General features: G+C 40.1%; 1 protein-coding gene across 1 annotated transcript in view; it reads right to left on the bottom strand.

The window, feature by feature from the left end:
* Window positions 1-13,648, bottom strand: part of LOC144988965 (uncharacterized) — a 76,655-nt gene extending 63,007 nt beyond the window's left edge. The window contains exons 1-2 of the mRNA XM_078940446.1: window positions 13,458-13,648; window positions 12,498-12,567 (exon numbers count right to left, since the gene is read on the bottom strand). Of these exons, the coding sequence (XP_078796572.1) occupies window positions 12,498-12,567; window positions 13,458-13,589 (202 nt within the window). The 5' untranslated portion in view covers window positions 13,590-13,648. The remainder of the gene's footprint in view (window positions 1-12,497; window positions 12,568-13,457) is intronic.
* Window positions 13,649-15,507: the final 1,859 nt, after the last annotated feature.

Genomic DNA, 15,507 nt, shown 5'->3' with positions numbered 1-15,507 from the left:
GAGGAAGCTCCCACACGTTCTAGGGAAGATCATGTAATCTAAGATGATTTTTTTTTTAGAGACATTGGAGGTTATTTGTTGATTCCCTCTATTAAAAAAAGTTTTCTTATAGTCATCTTCTAAACAGTGACGTTTGCTCAATGGCTTCAAATGGGATCCATTAAAAAGTGAAGTCTGATAACCCAGTGATTTGGAACAACAACAAAAAAAAAGCCCATTAACAGACCGTACCCCCATGTTTTCTGTCTAGAAGTTTTTATGTATTTATTTTTTAATTTAACTTTTATTTAATCAGGTAAGCTAACAGGGCCATGTTCTTATTTACAATAACAGAAGTGGAGAAATAGGTTGAAAAGTTAAAAAAGAAAATGATGAGGTCATAAAAGAATTACATTGTACTTTGAATTATGGGTAAATAAAATCAATTTATAAAAGTGCACTGAGAAAATGCTAATGTTCCTTAATTTAACTGTTATGCATTGACGTGAATTAAAACCAACTTGTTTGCTTAACAAGCCCCCTGGTGGTTACTTGGTGAACTGACCTGTGTCCATTTCATTTTGTTTTATTCTGCAAGTCAGGGGATTTGGAATTTGTGACAAAACGAAAAACCAATTGTTTCCACCAACTCCTAGTTTCTAAACAAAACTGGTTTGTGAGTTGACCAGTTGGTAAATGTTCAGTACTGGGTGTTGGCCGTTTTTTTCCCCTCCAGTTACACAATCTTTTTACACCCTGTAACAATTTCTTATAAAATAATTAATGTTCAGTTTTTTTCCCCCTTAGTACCTAAGCATCCTTTTGTGTTTGCAGCTGTAAAATGTTATAAGTAATGTGCATCTTTATGCCCCTTCCTGTTTTCTGCTGATGTGGAGCTGAGAATGCACAGTAAGTGTTGTTGATTATTTTGATGCTTTCCAGTTTGAATTAAATCACAGTAATGATGGCCCCACACATGGCTTGTGCACCTTGATGGAGGCATTTCCGATGTTATAGTGTCATTACCGGAGATGAGAAAACTAACCAGATTTCCCTCCATGAGTTCATCTGAGCTGCACACACACACACTTTGACACACAGGTTATGAGGTAGACAGAAAAAACACGAAAAAGAGAGCTGAAGGCATCATGGAGAAGTCAAGAGTGAGGCTCATGTGTGGCTTGAACATCCCTTCTAATTGGAGTATAATTTTCATAAACCTTTTCAAACAGCTGACAGCTTCTCCTTCTCTACAACTCTTTCACTATATACTTTTTTTTAAGCCTTTAGCAGAGGGAGATGGGTTGGAGGGGATGTTGGGAGTTATGCTGATATACCAGATATTTTAGGCTTCTGGGTTCACATGGGTGTAATGGACTTATTCACAAGCAGTTCTTGTCTCTCTAATTAGTTGTCCCCCCTCGAGCCGAAACAAGGGCACTGACGAGAAAGGTTTTTTCCCCAATGATAATGTGAATGGATACCTGCAGGGGGAGATTTCTGCACTGTTCTTCATCCTGTCAGCCACTCTGGGTAACATTGGGGCTTAACGAACCTGAAAACAAGACAGTGTGTGTGGTGATAGGAGTGTGTGTCCGTAAGATTAAATCCACCTGGGTATAGTTGTGTTTTGGAGTTGGCTCTGATACAGAATTAGTTAAAAAGTCTGTTGCTTTTCAGGATCTGGAGTAAGATAGACACCGATGAGGTCACTTGTTTGTCCATGTTTTGGGATTTAAGACACCAAATGCCGTTAACAGGGAACCTGACCACATTCACAGACACATGGTGTACTTTGTGTGAGAGTGCAAGAATCTTAGTCATAGCATGTGACGGCCCCCGCTGCTTAACATGTAATGTGGTATGTGGGTCCTGCCTGTAAGATGGTTTGACTGATGACTTGACACCACGGGGATGCATATCCCAATGCATGCAATGCCACAAATGTCGCGTGTGATCAACCAAACGCTGTACTGTCTAAGTGAAAGGTCACTGCTCTCCCCATACAGCCGCAAGGGAGGTATTGGGACAGACTGCATGGTCAGCACATGGTCACATTTTGGATGCACCATTTTTTCCTGCGTGCGTAATGAGCTGAGCTCTTGTCGGAGGAGCACATGTCACCCATGTGACATTATTCCTGGACATTGCTGCCAGAGCTGGCCACATACTTTAACTTGGCCTTCCCAATAGAGCACTGGACCCACCCTCTGAAGGCTGCTGACACTGATTGATGCGTTTGTTTATTAGGACAGATAGTTGTCATATTAGACACAGTAAATCCCTGCCAAGTGGGCCTTTCCATTTTTCTAGCATTATAGCTGTTGACCAATTTAAACCCAGTGGTTAAATCTATTTAGAAAAAAAGCTAAATAAAGAATTAGGAGGTTAAAAGTAGAAAGTGAATTTTGATGAAAATCGAGGCATGAAAAACTGACACAGAAAAGAAGGAAAAGCCGAGAGACAAACATGGAGGAAGGGAGTCACAGATGTGATGGGGCCTCGGGCAATACAAGTCATTATGGTGTAAACTGCTCCAGTGGTGATGTTGTAGGCAGACCACAGAGGTCAACATCTCGGGGTGTGTCAAACAATACATGCTCGCATACACAAAAGCAGACACGAACATGGAGGAAATTGAAAGAACATCTGGACATGTGCCACCTGCCTGGAGGAAGTCATCTAGTTTACACGCAGTACAGGAGATGGGGGGTGTCCCTTCCTGGATGTGCAACCTTCATGCTAGCCTGCACCACTGGGAGAGGATGGAGGACATAGTGGAGAGTGAAGAGTGTGCCATGCAAGTTACAGGAATTAAGAGTTAAGGTAGGCACAGATTTCGTGAGTTAGGACAGGAAATTGGGATAAATACACACTGTCTGCTCTTTTGATCTCTGCTCGGTGCTGATGCATAGCAAAAGAGAAAAAAAAAGCTGGACAAAAACAAATGAACCAAAAAGTTAGTTTTATGTAAGTAATGTACAGTAAGTTCTTGTTATTTCTAGAGAGGGAAAGTGTGACACGAGCTACAAAACTCAGTACTAAGTATTGACCATCTGGCACCAGCCCAAGCTAGCGTGCCACAAAACAATTGCATTCATTAGCTTAATTTATCATGGTGGTAAGCTCAATTTACTTTTGCTTGTGCAAGAGTGACTCATTAAGATTCAGTCTGCCGTTTCCTCAGGCTGTCCTGTGATCATTCATGCAGAGTTCATGCATTTAGGACCAGATAGGAAGCTCTCAAAGCTATCTGCCAGAGTTAAACTGTTAAAATCAAGACAAGGAAAAGAAGAGGTGAAGAGAGAGGGATTATGGAGGCAAATGAGACAAAATAAGAAAAGAATGGGGGGTTAGCAGAGGAGCGGTCAAAGGAAGAATGTTGCTGGAGAAAAGTGGGGTGAAAGAAAGGCTTGGCCGTCGGTTGACAGAATGGATGTTGCAGGATTGCAGGGGAAGAGGCGAAAGAGCGAGAGAAGGCACGCACGTGACAAAATGTGTTCTGATAACTGAACAGCAGATGTCTCGCATGGAGCTCCTTTGTTGCTTGAACAGCAGGACCCTGCACTTCAGTGGGCTCACTTCACACCGCATTCATTTGCCTGCCAGCTGCCAATTTAGGGTAGAGAGAGTGAAAGGGAAAGTGAAGGAAAGGAAGAGAAAGGACTGTGGCTCACATCAGTCCATTTCTCCCCTCCCTCTGCATGTCTTGCAGAGAAGCTGCCATTTCGTTCCCTCCTTCCCTCGGTGGCCTGTACAATTAGCGATCTGCATAACCACCCACACCTCCACACACTGCCCTCACAGAGCTGGAGGGGGGGCTGCCTTTGTCTTTTGGCTGCTGTACAATGAGTCGCTTTGGACCTGGCTAGAAGCCAGAAGCAGTGGCACAAAACTACATGTTCTTAGATGGATGGCAGATACTCCAGGACTCTTGTTTCCTTATGCAGCTGATTTGGCAGGTCAGAGATGAACTGCAATGTTTTTTTTACTTAAATACCTTATAAAGCCCAGGCAAGGGAGAAGTTTGTGAATGGCAAGTTCTCATTATCCTCCCAGGTACCTTTGCTCAGTAGAGGTGTACTTTCATCATAACCACAAAGCCCACAGTTCATTAACGCCTGCGTGAAAACAAATTTGCACCCCTCTGCTAAGTGATGTGGACCAAGGCGCGATGGCATCAACGCTTTGGTGTAAGTGGCTATGTGAGGCAAGACCCCAGCGACTAAAACTTCACAGTTCACCTGATGATTGTGATCTCTCTGAGAACCTAATCGCATGACACCATGTGCCACAAAAACCCTCCTTACGACTGAGAAAAAAGAAGTTGAAGAAATTAGGACATTTTGTGGGCAATTTTCCATCACTTATCTAATTTCTTAAACTATAAAAAGCCTCGGTGATGAAGGGACTTTGCATAAATTCTTTCACCTTGAGTTCCACTGTACAGGAGTTTTTACTTAAACTGATCAACGACTGGCGGCTCATCTAAACCCTGCTTTCTTGTTATACTACAAAAGAAAGCAAGAGCAGATCCTCCTCATCGCCCACCTTGCCGTCAGTTCACAAAACGAGCAGTGGAACAAGCATTATCCTCACATTCTGAGCTGGATGGGGAGAGAACTTTTTTTTTTTTTTTTTAATCAAGAAGGGATTCTTTTAATTCATTCCAAATCGGGAAACAGGGGGAAAGGGGGGGGGGGGTTAATCTTAAAGACGTCGTTTTACTGCCTATCCCTCCGCACACTCGTCTCAAAGCTAAGGAAGCGTTGGTGAATAATGGGGTGTCCATCAGCTGTGGGCTCAAGCCCAGACTGGTATTTTCTCTGGGGATAATACAAAGCATGGTCTTAACTGGTGATTCATAATGTACAGTTTTAGTCTGGCTGCAGTGGCCGGTATTGTAGTGGGTATTAATGTCGCTGCATCTGCTCTGAAAACTGTTCCCATAACTGCAATATTTGACAGTGGTTTCCTACTCAAGATGGAAGAATAATGAGTTTATAAATATGGATGCCAAGTTTCATGTGTTCTGAACTTCAGAAGACAAATATTTTTTTATAAGTTGTGTATAAAGAGCTCTAAGTTCAGTCAAATGTGCATGGACTTTATGAAAAGGCCGTTTGCAGTGACCAATGATGGTACTTTCATTTGTTTTGCTTTCTTTTCCACCGAAACCAGAAATATCCACTAACACAGCTGTCTGGCTCTGCTGTCACGTGAGCAGCAACTATCACCTACCAGCAAGTGGAGGTTGACGAGACATTGGGGATCCGTGGAAAGGATGCTATCCATCAGTGGTTCCATTTGATATTTAATTTAGACTTTTATGAGCCTTACAGGCTGGGTCATGTCATTTTCCTCTACCTTGCTCTCTCTATAGGCATGGAGGATGAATTCCTTCAATCCATGCAGGAGTCAAACCAAGGCACCCTTAGATTTATAACTGTATGTGGCGTTGGTGATGATGCAGCACACAATTAGTGGTCAACATGTATGCGGCGCACAGGTTCGTGTCTGGGTCATACCTGGTCTAACCCTGAAAAAACCTGCAGCAACTTGGGAAGAAGTCTGCACAGACTTATAACAGATTTTTATTGGTGCTATAAAAGTTGAGCACAAGCATTATTACTTTGACAATAATAGTAAAACAGAACTGTATAGGATGATTTCAAAGGAGGCATCTTAAGAACAATATTCTTGTTAAAAAGCCGCTGAACAAAATCAATTAGTTTAGCATTAATCAAGTGAGTTGCTGAGATTGTACATTGATGTTTTGTCCTTGAGTTATGGATGGTGTGAAATAGGTGCAATTCTAAAAGGGTAACAACGAGTTTTATAAACTAATTCTCTCCTAATGGTCTGTTTTAATGTAATTTATAGCTTCATTCATTACCCCCTTTGTATTAGTAATTATTTCTAAAATACCAAAGAGCCAGCTTTTCTTTTCAGGTTCTTCTCAGGCTCTGATTTATCGCCACATCTCTGCCCTGACGCCATCTTCCCAAGGTGTGACATTTCAAAATATTTATAGCTCTGGCACATTAAAGGCCTCCCTTTGAAGGTGACCGACCGCTCTTCCACACCACTGTAATTAACAGAATCTTGGCTTGTCTGCCTGGTGTTATTTATCCACTGCATACAGTTGAAACACCACAGAAAACAGCAAGCTGTTGGCTCAGCTTCTTCGGCTCATAAACAGGCGTTTAATACCCTGAAGTCCCAGGATGCACTGCACAAATGGGCGACAGAGAGACCAGTCTACGTCAAATCTCCAAAAGTTTAATATTTTATTGATTAGATCGAAACCCTCCGTCCAAAGTGGCAATTAAAATTCAATTAAACTGACTGAAAGCATCATATTAAATTCCATCCCTTTATGAGCTCTAAGATAATGCTGGAGGACTTGAGCGTAATCATAGCCTTTTTAGATTATATTATCTTGTTCATTCACTATAAAAGTGACACTTTTAGGTATACTTTCAATATTTCTTAACAGTAACCTTCTAATGAACACATTTTATAGCCATTAAATCAACTGTTATTGGGCATTACAATAAAGAGAGACGGCTTTTTCCCTTCACTCCACACTAGAAAAGAATGAATTGTAGCCAGTTTTAGCTCATGTAAATTAACGGTCAAGCTGCCCCTGACATGTTTAATGACACTGCACACACAGTTAATAAAATCTTTCAGTGCTGAATCACAATAATTGACACTTTTTTTATCTTTATAATGTCATTATTTGTCTAATTTTCAATTGTAAAGGGTTTCAAATGTGGAAAAGGACTTAGTCCTACATCTAGGTTTATTTACATTCTTTTTGGCAACCCCTTCTCAGTCCCATTCCTTCTAAAAGCTGCTTTAAATTTTGCAGGAGTCCACACTCAACCAGAAAACATAACTTAAAAGAAATAAAATAATTAAGAAAGAAAAATAAATAAAAAACTAATCCTTGATTTTAACTTGAAGATTAAAAGTTATGTGAGTGCTTATGTTGTAACTCCACCATATTCAGTTTCTTCCATGGTTTCATCATATATCTCAGGTCAGGGAAAAGCCACGGCAAAGCCATTGATCCCAAAGCAAGCAGGCCTTTTAGATGTACACAGCAGAGAGCAGTGTGCAACAGTGGGAGAGGCTGTTCTTACCAAGTGCCTCTCCGTCTCCCTCAGTAAGACTGTTTGCTTTGTGTGATTATTTTCCCTCGCTCCCCCAGCATCCTGGCTTCTGTCTCTGTGATAAAGATATTCATTTACCTGATATGAAAATCTTGTTCACTCGGATCCCAAATGACTCTAGATAGAGGAGGAAAAAATTGGGGAGGTGAGAAAGATGGCGAGGTGTGTAGAGAGGAGGTGATAGGGAGGGTGCGCATGAGAAAAAGAGAGGAGCAATGACATGAAATATTAATAACAGCAGGAGCCGATGTGACAGGTGGAGTTTTCCTGATAACAAAACAGGGTTTTGGAGGAAGTTTTCTATCGATTTTGCTGAAACTGTTTCTTCAAGTAAAAACAGACACTAACAGTGTTGCTGTGAAAAATACCAAATTTGGGCATGATTGTCTATCGGACACTAAGAGAAATGTTTAAAGACCCACTTCAATGAAAATTGCACTTTTGGTGTTTTTTAACATGTTCTTGTAGTATTTTCCTCGTGATGGAGGACATATATAAAGAAAATTAGGCTTAAAATAGCATTTGCAATTGAGTATGTTTTTATTCAACTTATTGTGAATTAGGAGCAGACGAAAGCATGCCATTGGAAAAAGCTTGTATAGCAGTAACAGTGCTACAATTAGTAGGCCACAAGCTCCCCGCTCTGCACCATTCTGGTACATCCACTTGATCCATGCATGTCTTCATTTTCTTCGTCTTAAATTGCTCGCCATATTTGTTGCACTGGGGATGTTAGTTGGGATTGTGAGAGGCTGTAAGCTAGCAGGAGAGTGTGTAAATAGATGGATGATGGGAAATGGAGGCAGGCTTGGTCCACGCCAACAGTTCCTCCAACAACTCAGAGGCGAACTCTTGCTGCTCTGCAGAAATGCAGAATGTACCAGAAAAAAAAGTTGTTTTTTTTTTAATTTCTACCAAAAACGATTACAATACTACTAAAGATTATTGGAGTGGGACTTTGCTTTGCAAGTATGTTCACATCTTCCCATTACTAATATAATTGAAATTAACTATGTGCTGACTTTTCACAGAATTGATCCGCATGGGTGAGCAAATAAAATAGATATGTGAAGGGTAGAAATAAACAGCTTCTCTCAAGCACAGGCCCTTAGATAGCAGGAGAAAATGAGATGAAGAGATGAATTGGTTCCTCCCCTTCACAAGGTTTCCAGCCCATCTTCTCTTACTTTATTTTGCTTGGGTATATGGCTCACTCATCTCAGGTTTTATTGTCTCGGGAGTGCTGCTTTTCCCTTTAACATGGTCACCATGCGCAGCACATCAGGCAAGTTCTTGATTCTGTACTCAGTAATTTAAAGGCTTTATGGAATTGCAATTTCAGGGCTCAGTGCTTGTTTTTCTAAAATGTACTCAAGGAATTAGCTACTCCAGCCACAAATCAGTTGAATTTATGCCCAGTTGTAATACACTTTATGGGCTCATGGTACATTGCCTCAAAAACAGCAGATGTGAAATTATGATAAATATAATGAAGCCCCCCCCCCTTCCCTCTCCTCCTTGCTCACCTCTGTTCCCCTTTCCTTCCCTTCCTCTGCTGCGAGGGAGAAGGATGTGATGCGTGTTTACTTACCCCGTACAATACATTTAATGTCTTAGTAAGGGCCGCCAACAAAACCTGATTAATGTCCTCATCTCATTTATTAAAGATAAGAGTGGCACTGCAGTCAGGAGATAGAGAGGGGGCCATAAATCTCCAGCAAAATGAGCAGTCAAATAATCACTCATCAGAAATGAAATCTACATATATTAACACTCGGAGACATTCTGCCGTGAATATAAACACATGGCTTGCGGGCGGTGAAGCCGATTCCATTTATCCACATGCTCGCAGTAAGGGGGAGGTAAAGGTGTCTGAGGAGGGTGAGCACTCAGCTGGCGATGACGTCTAAGGGGGTCCCACCCTGCTAAGCGACAGTCCACCATGATATCCATGTGTCCAGGGAAGCAGACGCAGGATCATTAGAGGAATGGATGGGTTTTATGGCAGAAGCAATTAAGCATCTCCCTGAATAGGACATAATGTTGATCCATTCCCACAATTAATCAAGGCCTGCATTAGACAGTGATGAGCGACCCATGCCTCGGTGACAAAATGATTCTTCGTCCCGCGTTTGGGAATTGGGATCCTGAGGTCCATAATGCGCCTTGGAGGTGCCCCTACGAAATCCTGTCATCTATTTTGTTTCTGTCCCTGACAGCTATCAGCCTGTCTTCTGCCAGCCAAGGAACATTATCCCAACTCCCAAGGCGGTTTGGGACAAAGACTGAGCTCATGAGTGGCTCTCGCAGACAGATATGTAAAGCACGATAATGTTGCGCAGCATCAGCATCATCAGGTGGATGTTTCTGGACTTCACAGAACAAACAATATAGACTACACGCAAACAGAAAACATTTTTGCATGTCAGCCGATGATACTTGAACTGATTGATAATCTTACATTGTAGTATTTCACAGTCCAATGCACTCCTAGGCCTTTCAGAAATCAAGCAATCAAATTTAATCAAGCATGTGCCAAATTTGGATTTTGAAAGCAGACAACAGTTGAGCCGGAAAAGGCCTTTTAGAAAAACTTTAGGCTTATTAATAAAGGTAAAACAGCATTCATAAAACATTAAAGGTCATTGACATTTTGAAAAATATACTTTTGCCTTTTTACTTTGAGCTCTCAATAATCACTAAGAATGTGAAAAGAACCTCCACCACTGACAGACAAATTGTACTCACAGGTCAATATCCATCTAGAATTAGATTTTGGACCACAAACTTGTGTAGAAATATTTTTTTGTTGTATCAGAGTTTGCATGCAGCTCAGCTCAGAACATAGAACCAAGGTAAACCACATGCTTTTAACAACATGTGGTTTTTTTCAAATGTTCATTTTTGACTATATCCAGACAGTCCCATCAGCAAAATATAAAAGAATAAGCCATTGAAATCAGTAAGAAGCCGAGTATCTAAGATTCTTCTACAAAAATATCTACCAATCAGCATAATATCAGCAAGATCCACTCAACACAGCCAAGGTCGTCACCAACAGACAAATGGACTGCCCCAAAACAGAGTACTGGAATCTATAATAACTTAAAGTCTGTTTTTTTTGAGAAATCTTTTTCCTATCATATAAATCAAACATCTTCCCTTTGACAGTTCTAGAAAAGAATCCAGCAGGACAGTTTTGAGTCTGTAAAATAAACCAACTGGGCTCAAAAAACGAAAAGGTAATATATTTTTCCACTTAAATAAATCCATATGACATGGTAAATCCAAAAAGCACAGTTGTTAAATTAGTACTTAAGCTTCTGCAAGTGATATTTCTTCACTAAAAAAATAAAGTGTAATTACTTACAACTAATGGCAAATGTTTTACATATAAATTGGTGGAGATGAGAACAACCAATGCAAAAGGATCAAAAAGTAGTATTTTTCTGTCCATCATTTAGCCATTTAACAATTTTATTATAAGATCTAAGAACTGACTACGCAAAATGCTGAGGGGGTGGCTGTCGCTGTCCCTAGCTCCACTCATTGCACTTTTTATAGTTAGGGGGTTATGTTTTCTCCTACTGACCACAAGTCCAGTCCTGACTACAGTCACACCACCACTATCCTGAGTATACCTGGAGTCCAGGGCTAAGAATCAAGTGTATTACTCCTCTGCTAGGTGGACCATTGGCTAGTGTCTGAAGACCAGTGACTACAGCAGCCAAAGAGTCATACTTTAAAGGCAGATGGACTCTGGCATGACCCAACTGATGGGCTTTGTGTATTGTAGCTTCAGTTTTTCCAAACGGATGTAAAGATGAGATCAGATGTCCAGCCTCTCTGCTTTTCAGCCTTTTTTTCCTCTTTTTCTCTCCACCCATATGGCTACCTACTCAGCTGTGTTGCTGTATCATGAGATCATTACCTCCATCATTGAGCACAGGCATCTGAGAGCCTGTTAACCTGGAACAGGCTCGGCCATGCTGCTCTGTGCTGATGGTACAATATGCTCCTTGTTATTCTAGGATCATTGACGCCAAATCCCTGGCAATCAAGCCAGTTTTGTTGAAGCTCGTTGGCTCAGTGGGGTCCCATCTAATCTGCAGGCTTGAAATGAAGAAAAGACTGTTAAGGTTGGTTGGGTCGTTAGGTAGAAATTCTTTAATAATGGTGCATGTTACATTAGACCTTTTCAAACCAACGATGAGTGTTTTAAAGTCTGTGTAATGTAATTTACGGAATGGCTTTGGTAGATGGGAAATTCTCCTGATGTGTGAATAGTAGACAGGAAATGTTCATCTAAACGTGCGCACAAAACACTGCTACAACATGACAATGAAAGGCGGCTGATAAAAACTTTTTTTTTAATGCAAGTTAAGTACTCTTTGGATGCTTGTCATGGTTATGAGCTTACATAAAGAGCTTACTAAAACGAATTTTGAAATATTTTACTTTCAAAATGTCATTTTAAAGAATCTCTTTGCATTCATAGAAGCAGGCTCTCCCTGAGCCCTCTAAAAGGGCCGGCATTCAAATATCATGAAAGACTCAAGCTTCAGGTATGTAACGTGGGTTCAAAAACACACTAAACGCAGGTTCTTGAACGTGCATTTTAGCCCATTGTTTTCACACTGGACAAGCAGGGAGGGGCTTCTTCTTTTTCTACTGTTCACTAACGCATGTCCGCCACCTACAGTTAGAAGGGGTGTGGTAAGAAATATCAAAGTGGTGCAAATAAATGAAAAAGCAAAAACTCTGTCATAAAATTCTGGGCACAGACTACAATTATTCATTTCTCCTCCATGATCAACATTTAAAAAGGTTGACAATTCCACGAATTAAAAGAGACACCAAACATACTTCACTTCCAAATCCGAGTTCCTGATCGGTCAGAGTTTGACCTGCTTGAACTTTTAAGTACGTAGAGCCCCAAAACGGTGTTAGAAACTTGTGAAACTACCCTTTGAATGCAAGAGTTTTGAATGCGGAAGCCTGAAAGTGCATTTGTGTGTGTTTACATAGCCTTTTCATTTGATGTGGCCACTTGAACCCCCATTGCAGAGGGTGGTGTGAACACAGCTTAAAAGGTAAGGTGGGAATTTGGCAATGAAATTTATTATATACAGTTGCAGGTAACCCACATGAATGCAACCCTTTTTTCAATATACTATTTTGGAATGCACATCACAGTTTAAAGAAAAATAGTGACAATGGTACATTAAAATACAATAGGTAACTGCATAGAAAAGACTGTCAATTAACTATCTAAGTTTGCCTTTTATCACACATGAAACATGAAGTAACCTGGATTCTCAGGTTTACTGTACTCACAGTGCAAGCTGCAGAGGCGAAGATTCTCGTGGTCAATCCAGAACATTGTTGCAGCAGCAAACAACTGGAACTACAGACAAGACAGAGAAGGTTGAGATTTTATCTTAGTGTTACATTTCCCCATGACAAGATGCAAAACTGACAACTCTTCTAAAAATAAGTGGTTTGTGACTGACCACACTACATTATAAAACAATATCCTTTAAAACTGTGAAGATCTTCTCAGACCTGCTCCATCTGTTCTTCATTTTTATTCTTCCTTTTAAGTGTCCCTTTTTGCTTATTAAAAATAAAAATCATTTCTGTCACGGTCAAGTATTGAATAGTGTCTCCTTTTTTGTGTCCTCACTTCTTTTCACGGTATTTTTTTGGTGGCATGTGGACTTTAAAGGTTCATCCAGAAAACATTTACTTTCTGCAGTTTCTCTGTCTTAACGTTGTCTTTTGCTGTTCTTTATCATAAAAGAGGCTTTTATGTTTAAATGTTTACTTTACTGTTGTTTATTAGAACCACTTTCTCAAAAGCAAGCGAACCTGCTGTAGATTCTGAAGATAAGTAACTCAGATATCACAGTTTAACACATGTAGCTTTGTTATCGGTTTTTACTAAGTCCACTACTGTCAAAGAGGCATCTTTGCTCTGCCAAATAAAGGATTTCATCCAGTTACAGAATGAAAATACACATATTTTAGAAATGCATATTATTACTGGCATATTTGTGGGAAAATAACAGATTTTGTTTGTTTTAATTTACGCTTAGCTGTTGTCTTTATTAAAAAACAAAACAAAAAACTTTATCCTATTATGTTGTGAAACCAGCAGGGACCGTTTCATTTAGTTTGTTTGACATACTCTCTGACTGACCTCTAACTCCTGTGCTTGATGAGACCTAATCTGTGCTAGACCTGCTCTGCAGCTTGATCAAGCCCCAACAATACATTCCGGAGTTTGAGACCAACCTGGATTGAGATTTTTTTCCCCCTATGCAGCTCACTGGCCGACTGTTCCCTCCATTCTGCCATTTTCTTTCCCAACAGCCACAGAACAGTCCAGTTGCATAAATCTTTTATCCCCAGCTCAGTGCTGGACATGCAGTACTTTCCTGTTTCTGGTCTTTACCTTGGACCCTTGTCCTTTGTGGCTTTCTTCTTCTGCCATTACCTCTAATCACACACCTGTTGCCCATCAAACAGTTGGCGAGTCAATGAGTAGTTCAAAGGGGCTGGGAATTTCCACTTGTTGCTTCGTCAATGAAAACAGTCACAAAAACATCTAGTCTAAGGTATTTGCAGATGTAAATGTAAATGTCTGTGTTTATTGCTGGTATGAAGCCTGACTATTGTTGTGATATTGGGCTTCATAAATAAAACTGAATTGAATTGAAAGGCCACAGTCAGGCTTCAAATAAACATATTCAAGAAAATATTAATTGTATGAAAAATCCTGAGGAAAGAGAACATTGGAGTCAAAGAGCAAAATGTTGTTTTTGCTCCACCCACCCAACAGCTGACTGTCAAATGTCAGCTGAATGTCAATGGCATAAGCTATTACATAACAATGCATAAACTCTGACATAACCCATTTGGACATAGTGGACTTTTTAACATGGGAATCCATGGGAAGTGTCATCCAGAAACCAGCCTTCTGTGGTTTTTGGTGGAACTGCAATGTTTAGTAGTTCCTGTAAAGTTCTGGAGCAAAAGGTGAGGTCTTGGGTGAGACCAGAGGTGAAGTACAGTCATCATATGTTCCCTGCCTGATATATTGAACAAAACAACAGGTTTAATTTATTTTATACTCAGTGAAAGTAACATCACAATTCTTGTAACGCTGTGTAACTAAAACTTTACTAAAATAAAGGTTGATTAAGGTTACATGAAGCTAAATTAGAGTCATAATGTTTGGCTTATTGTAGTTGAAACTATGTATTACAGTTAATAGAGTTTGAAATTACTGTATTTACAAACTGTCATGTTCTTTTTATTCATTTGGAAGAATTCACGAGGTTGTTTCACTTCTATTTACTCATGTAGCCTATTTTTTAAGTAATATTCTTTTTGACTATGATTTTATGTTGTGTTCAGTCCTGCAACACATGGGTTGCCTTAAACTTTTGTTTTGTATTAAGTCTTACTGTTGTAGTTCATATCTTCAGTGTGTTTGTTGTTTTCTATTTTAAGTTTTTTTACTCTTGCTTTTAAGTGTACTTGCTTAGTTTTAAAAAATTGCGTTGTGCACATCAAAATACTAAATATATCCCAAACATGGTAGTTCTGAGTTACAATAAGGATAATACAATATTTTTTGAAGAAAATTTTTATTCACTGTCAAAGGCAAAAGAATTCTTGTCTTTGCAGATATGAGGGAGATGAAGAAACAATAGTTTCTTTCTGCAACAAAAGAACCTACCTACTTAACCCTCCACATAATTTTCCTGTGCACTCCTTTGCTGACTTAACACAGCAGCTTGAAATTTTGACTTTATTAACTTGACAAGTTGCTCCAAAAAAATCTAATTTGATTTGAATTCTTAAACAATTTTCTCAAGCAACATTAAATGCTTTGCTGCAAGGCTCTGACCTGAATAGACCAACTCACAGAGCTGGATTCTCAGCATTACCACCAGCAGGGGGATGAACCGGTTTTCACACGAGCTCTCCTGTGTGGATGAGAGGCACAGAGGTCATGACATCTGTAAAACATGGAATAGTACATACGCAGTTTGCTGTCATGTGCATGCTGGGACAGTCTCACTGTTCAGGACATCATTCATTCCAAAAAAGAGCCAATTGCCTTTTAGGAGGTGGCGTCAGACATTTGTCAGAGCATATTTATCATCTGACCCCGGCCATTAGAAACAGATTCATCTCATAAGCAGTTTCTGTCATTGGAGTTTGAGCGGCAGATTTGCTGATTGGAGTCACTCTGGCTGCTGAGGGAAGGAGAGCACCAGAGAGAGAGGAGGGAAGGAGGGAGGAGCGGTGTAGACTGTGACACATTTACAGTGAA

Source organism: Oryzias latipes, chromosome 22, assembly GCF_053564925.1.
Source record: "Oryzias latipes strain Hd-rR chromosome 22, Olatipes_Hd-rR_3.1".
Lineage (NCBI taxonomy): Eukaryota > Metazoa > Chordata > Actinopteri > Beloniformes > Adrianichthyidae > Oryzias > Oryzias latipes.
Note: the sequence above shows the minus strand (reverse complement) of the source record. Positions and strands in the feature narration are given on the sequence as shown.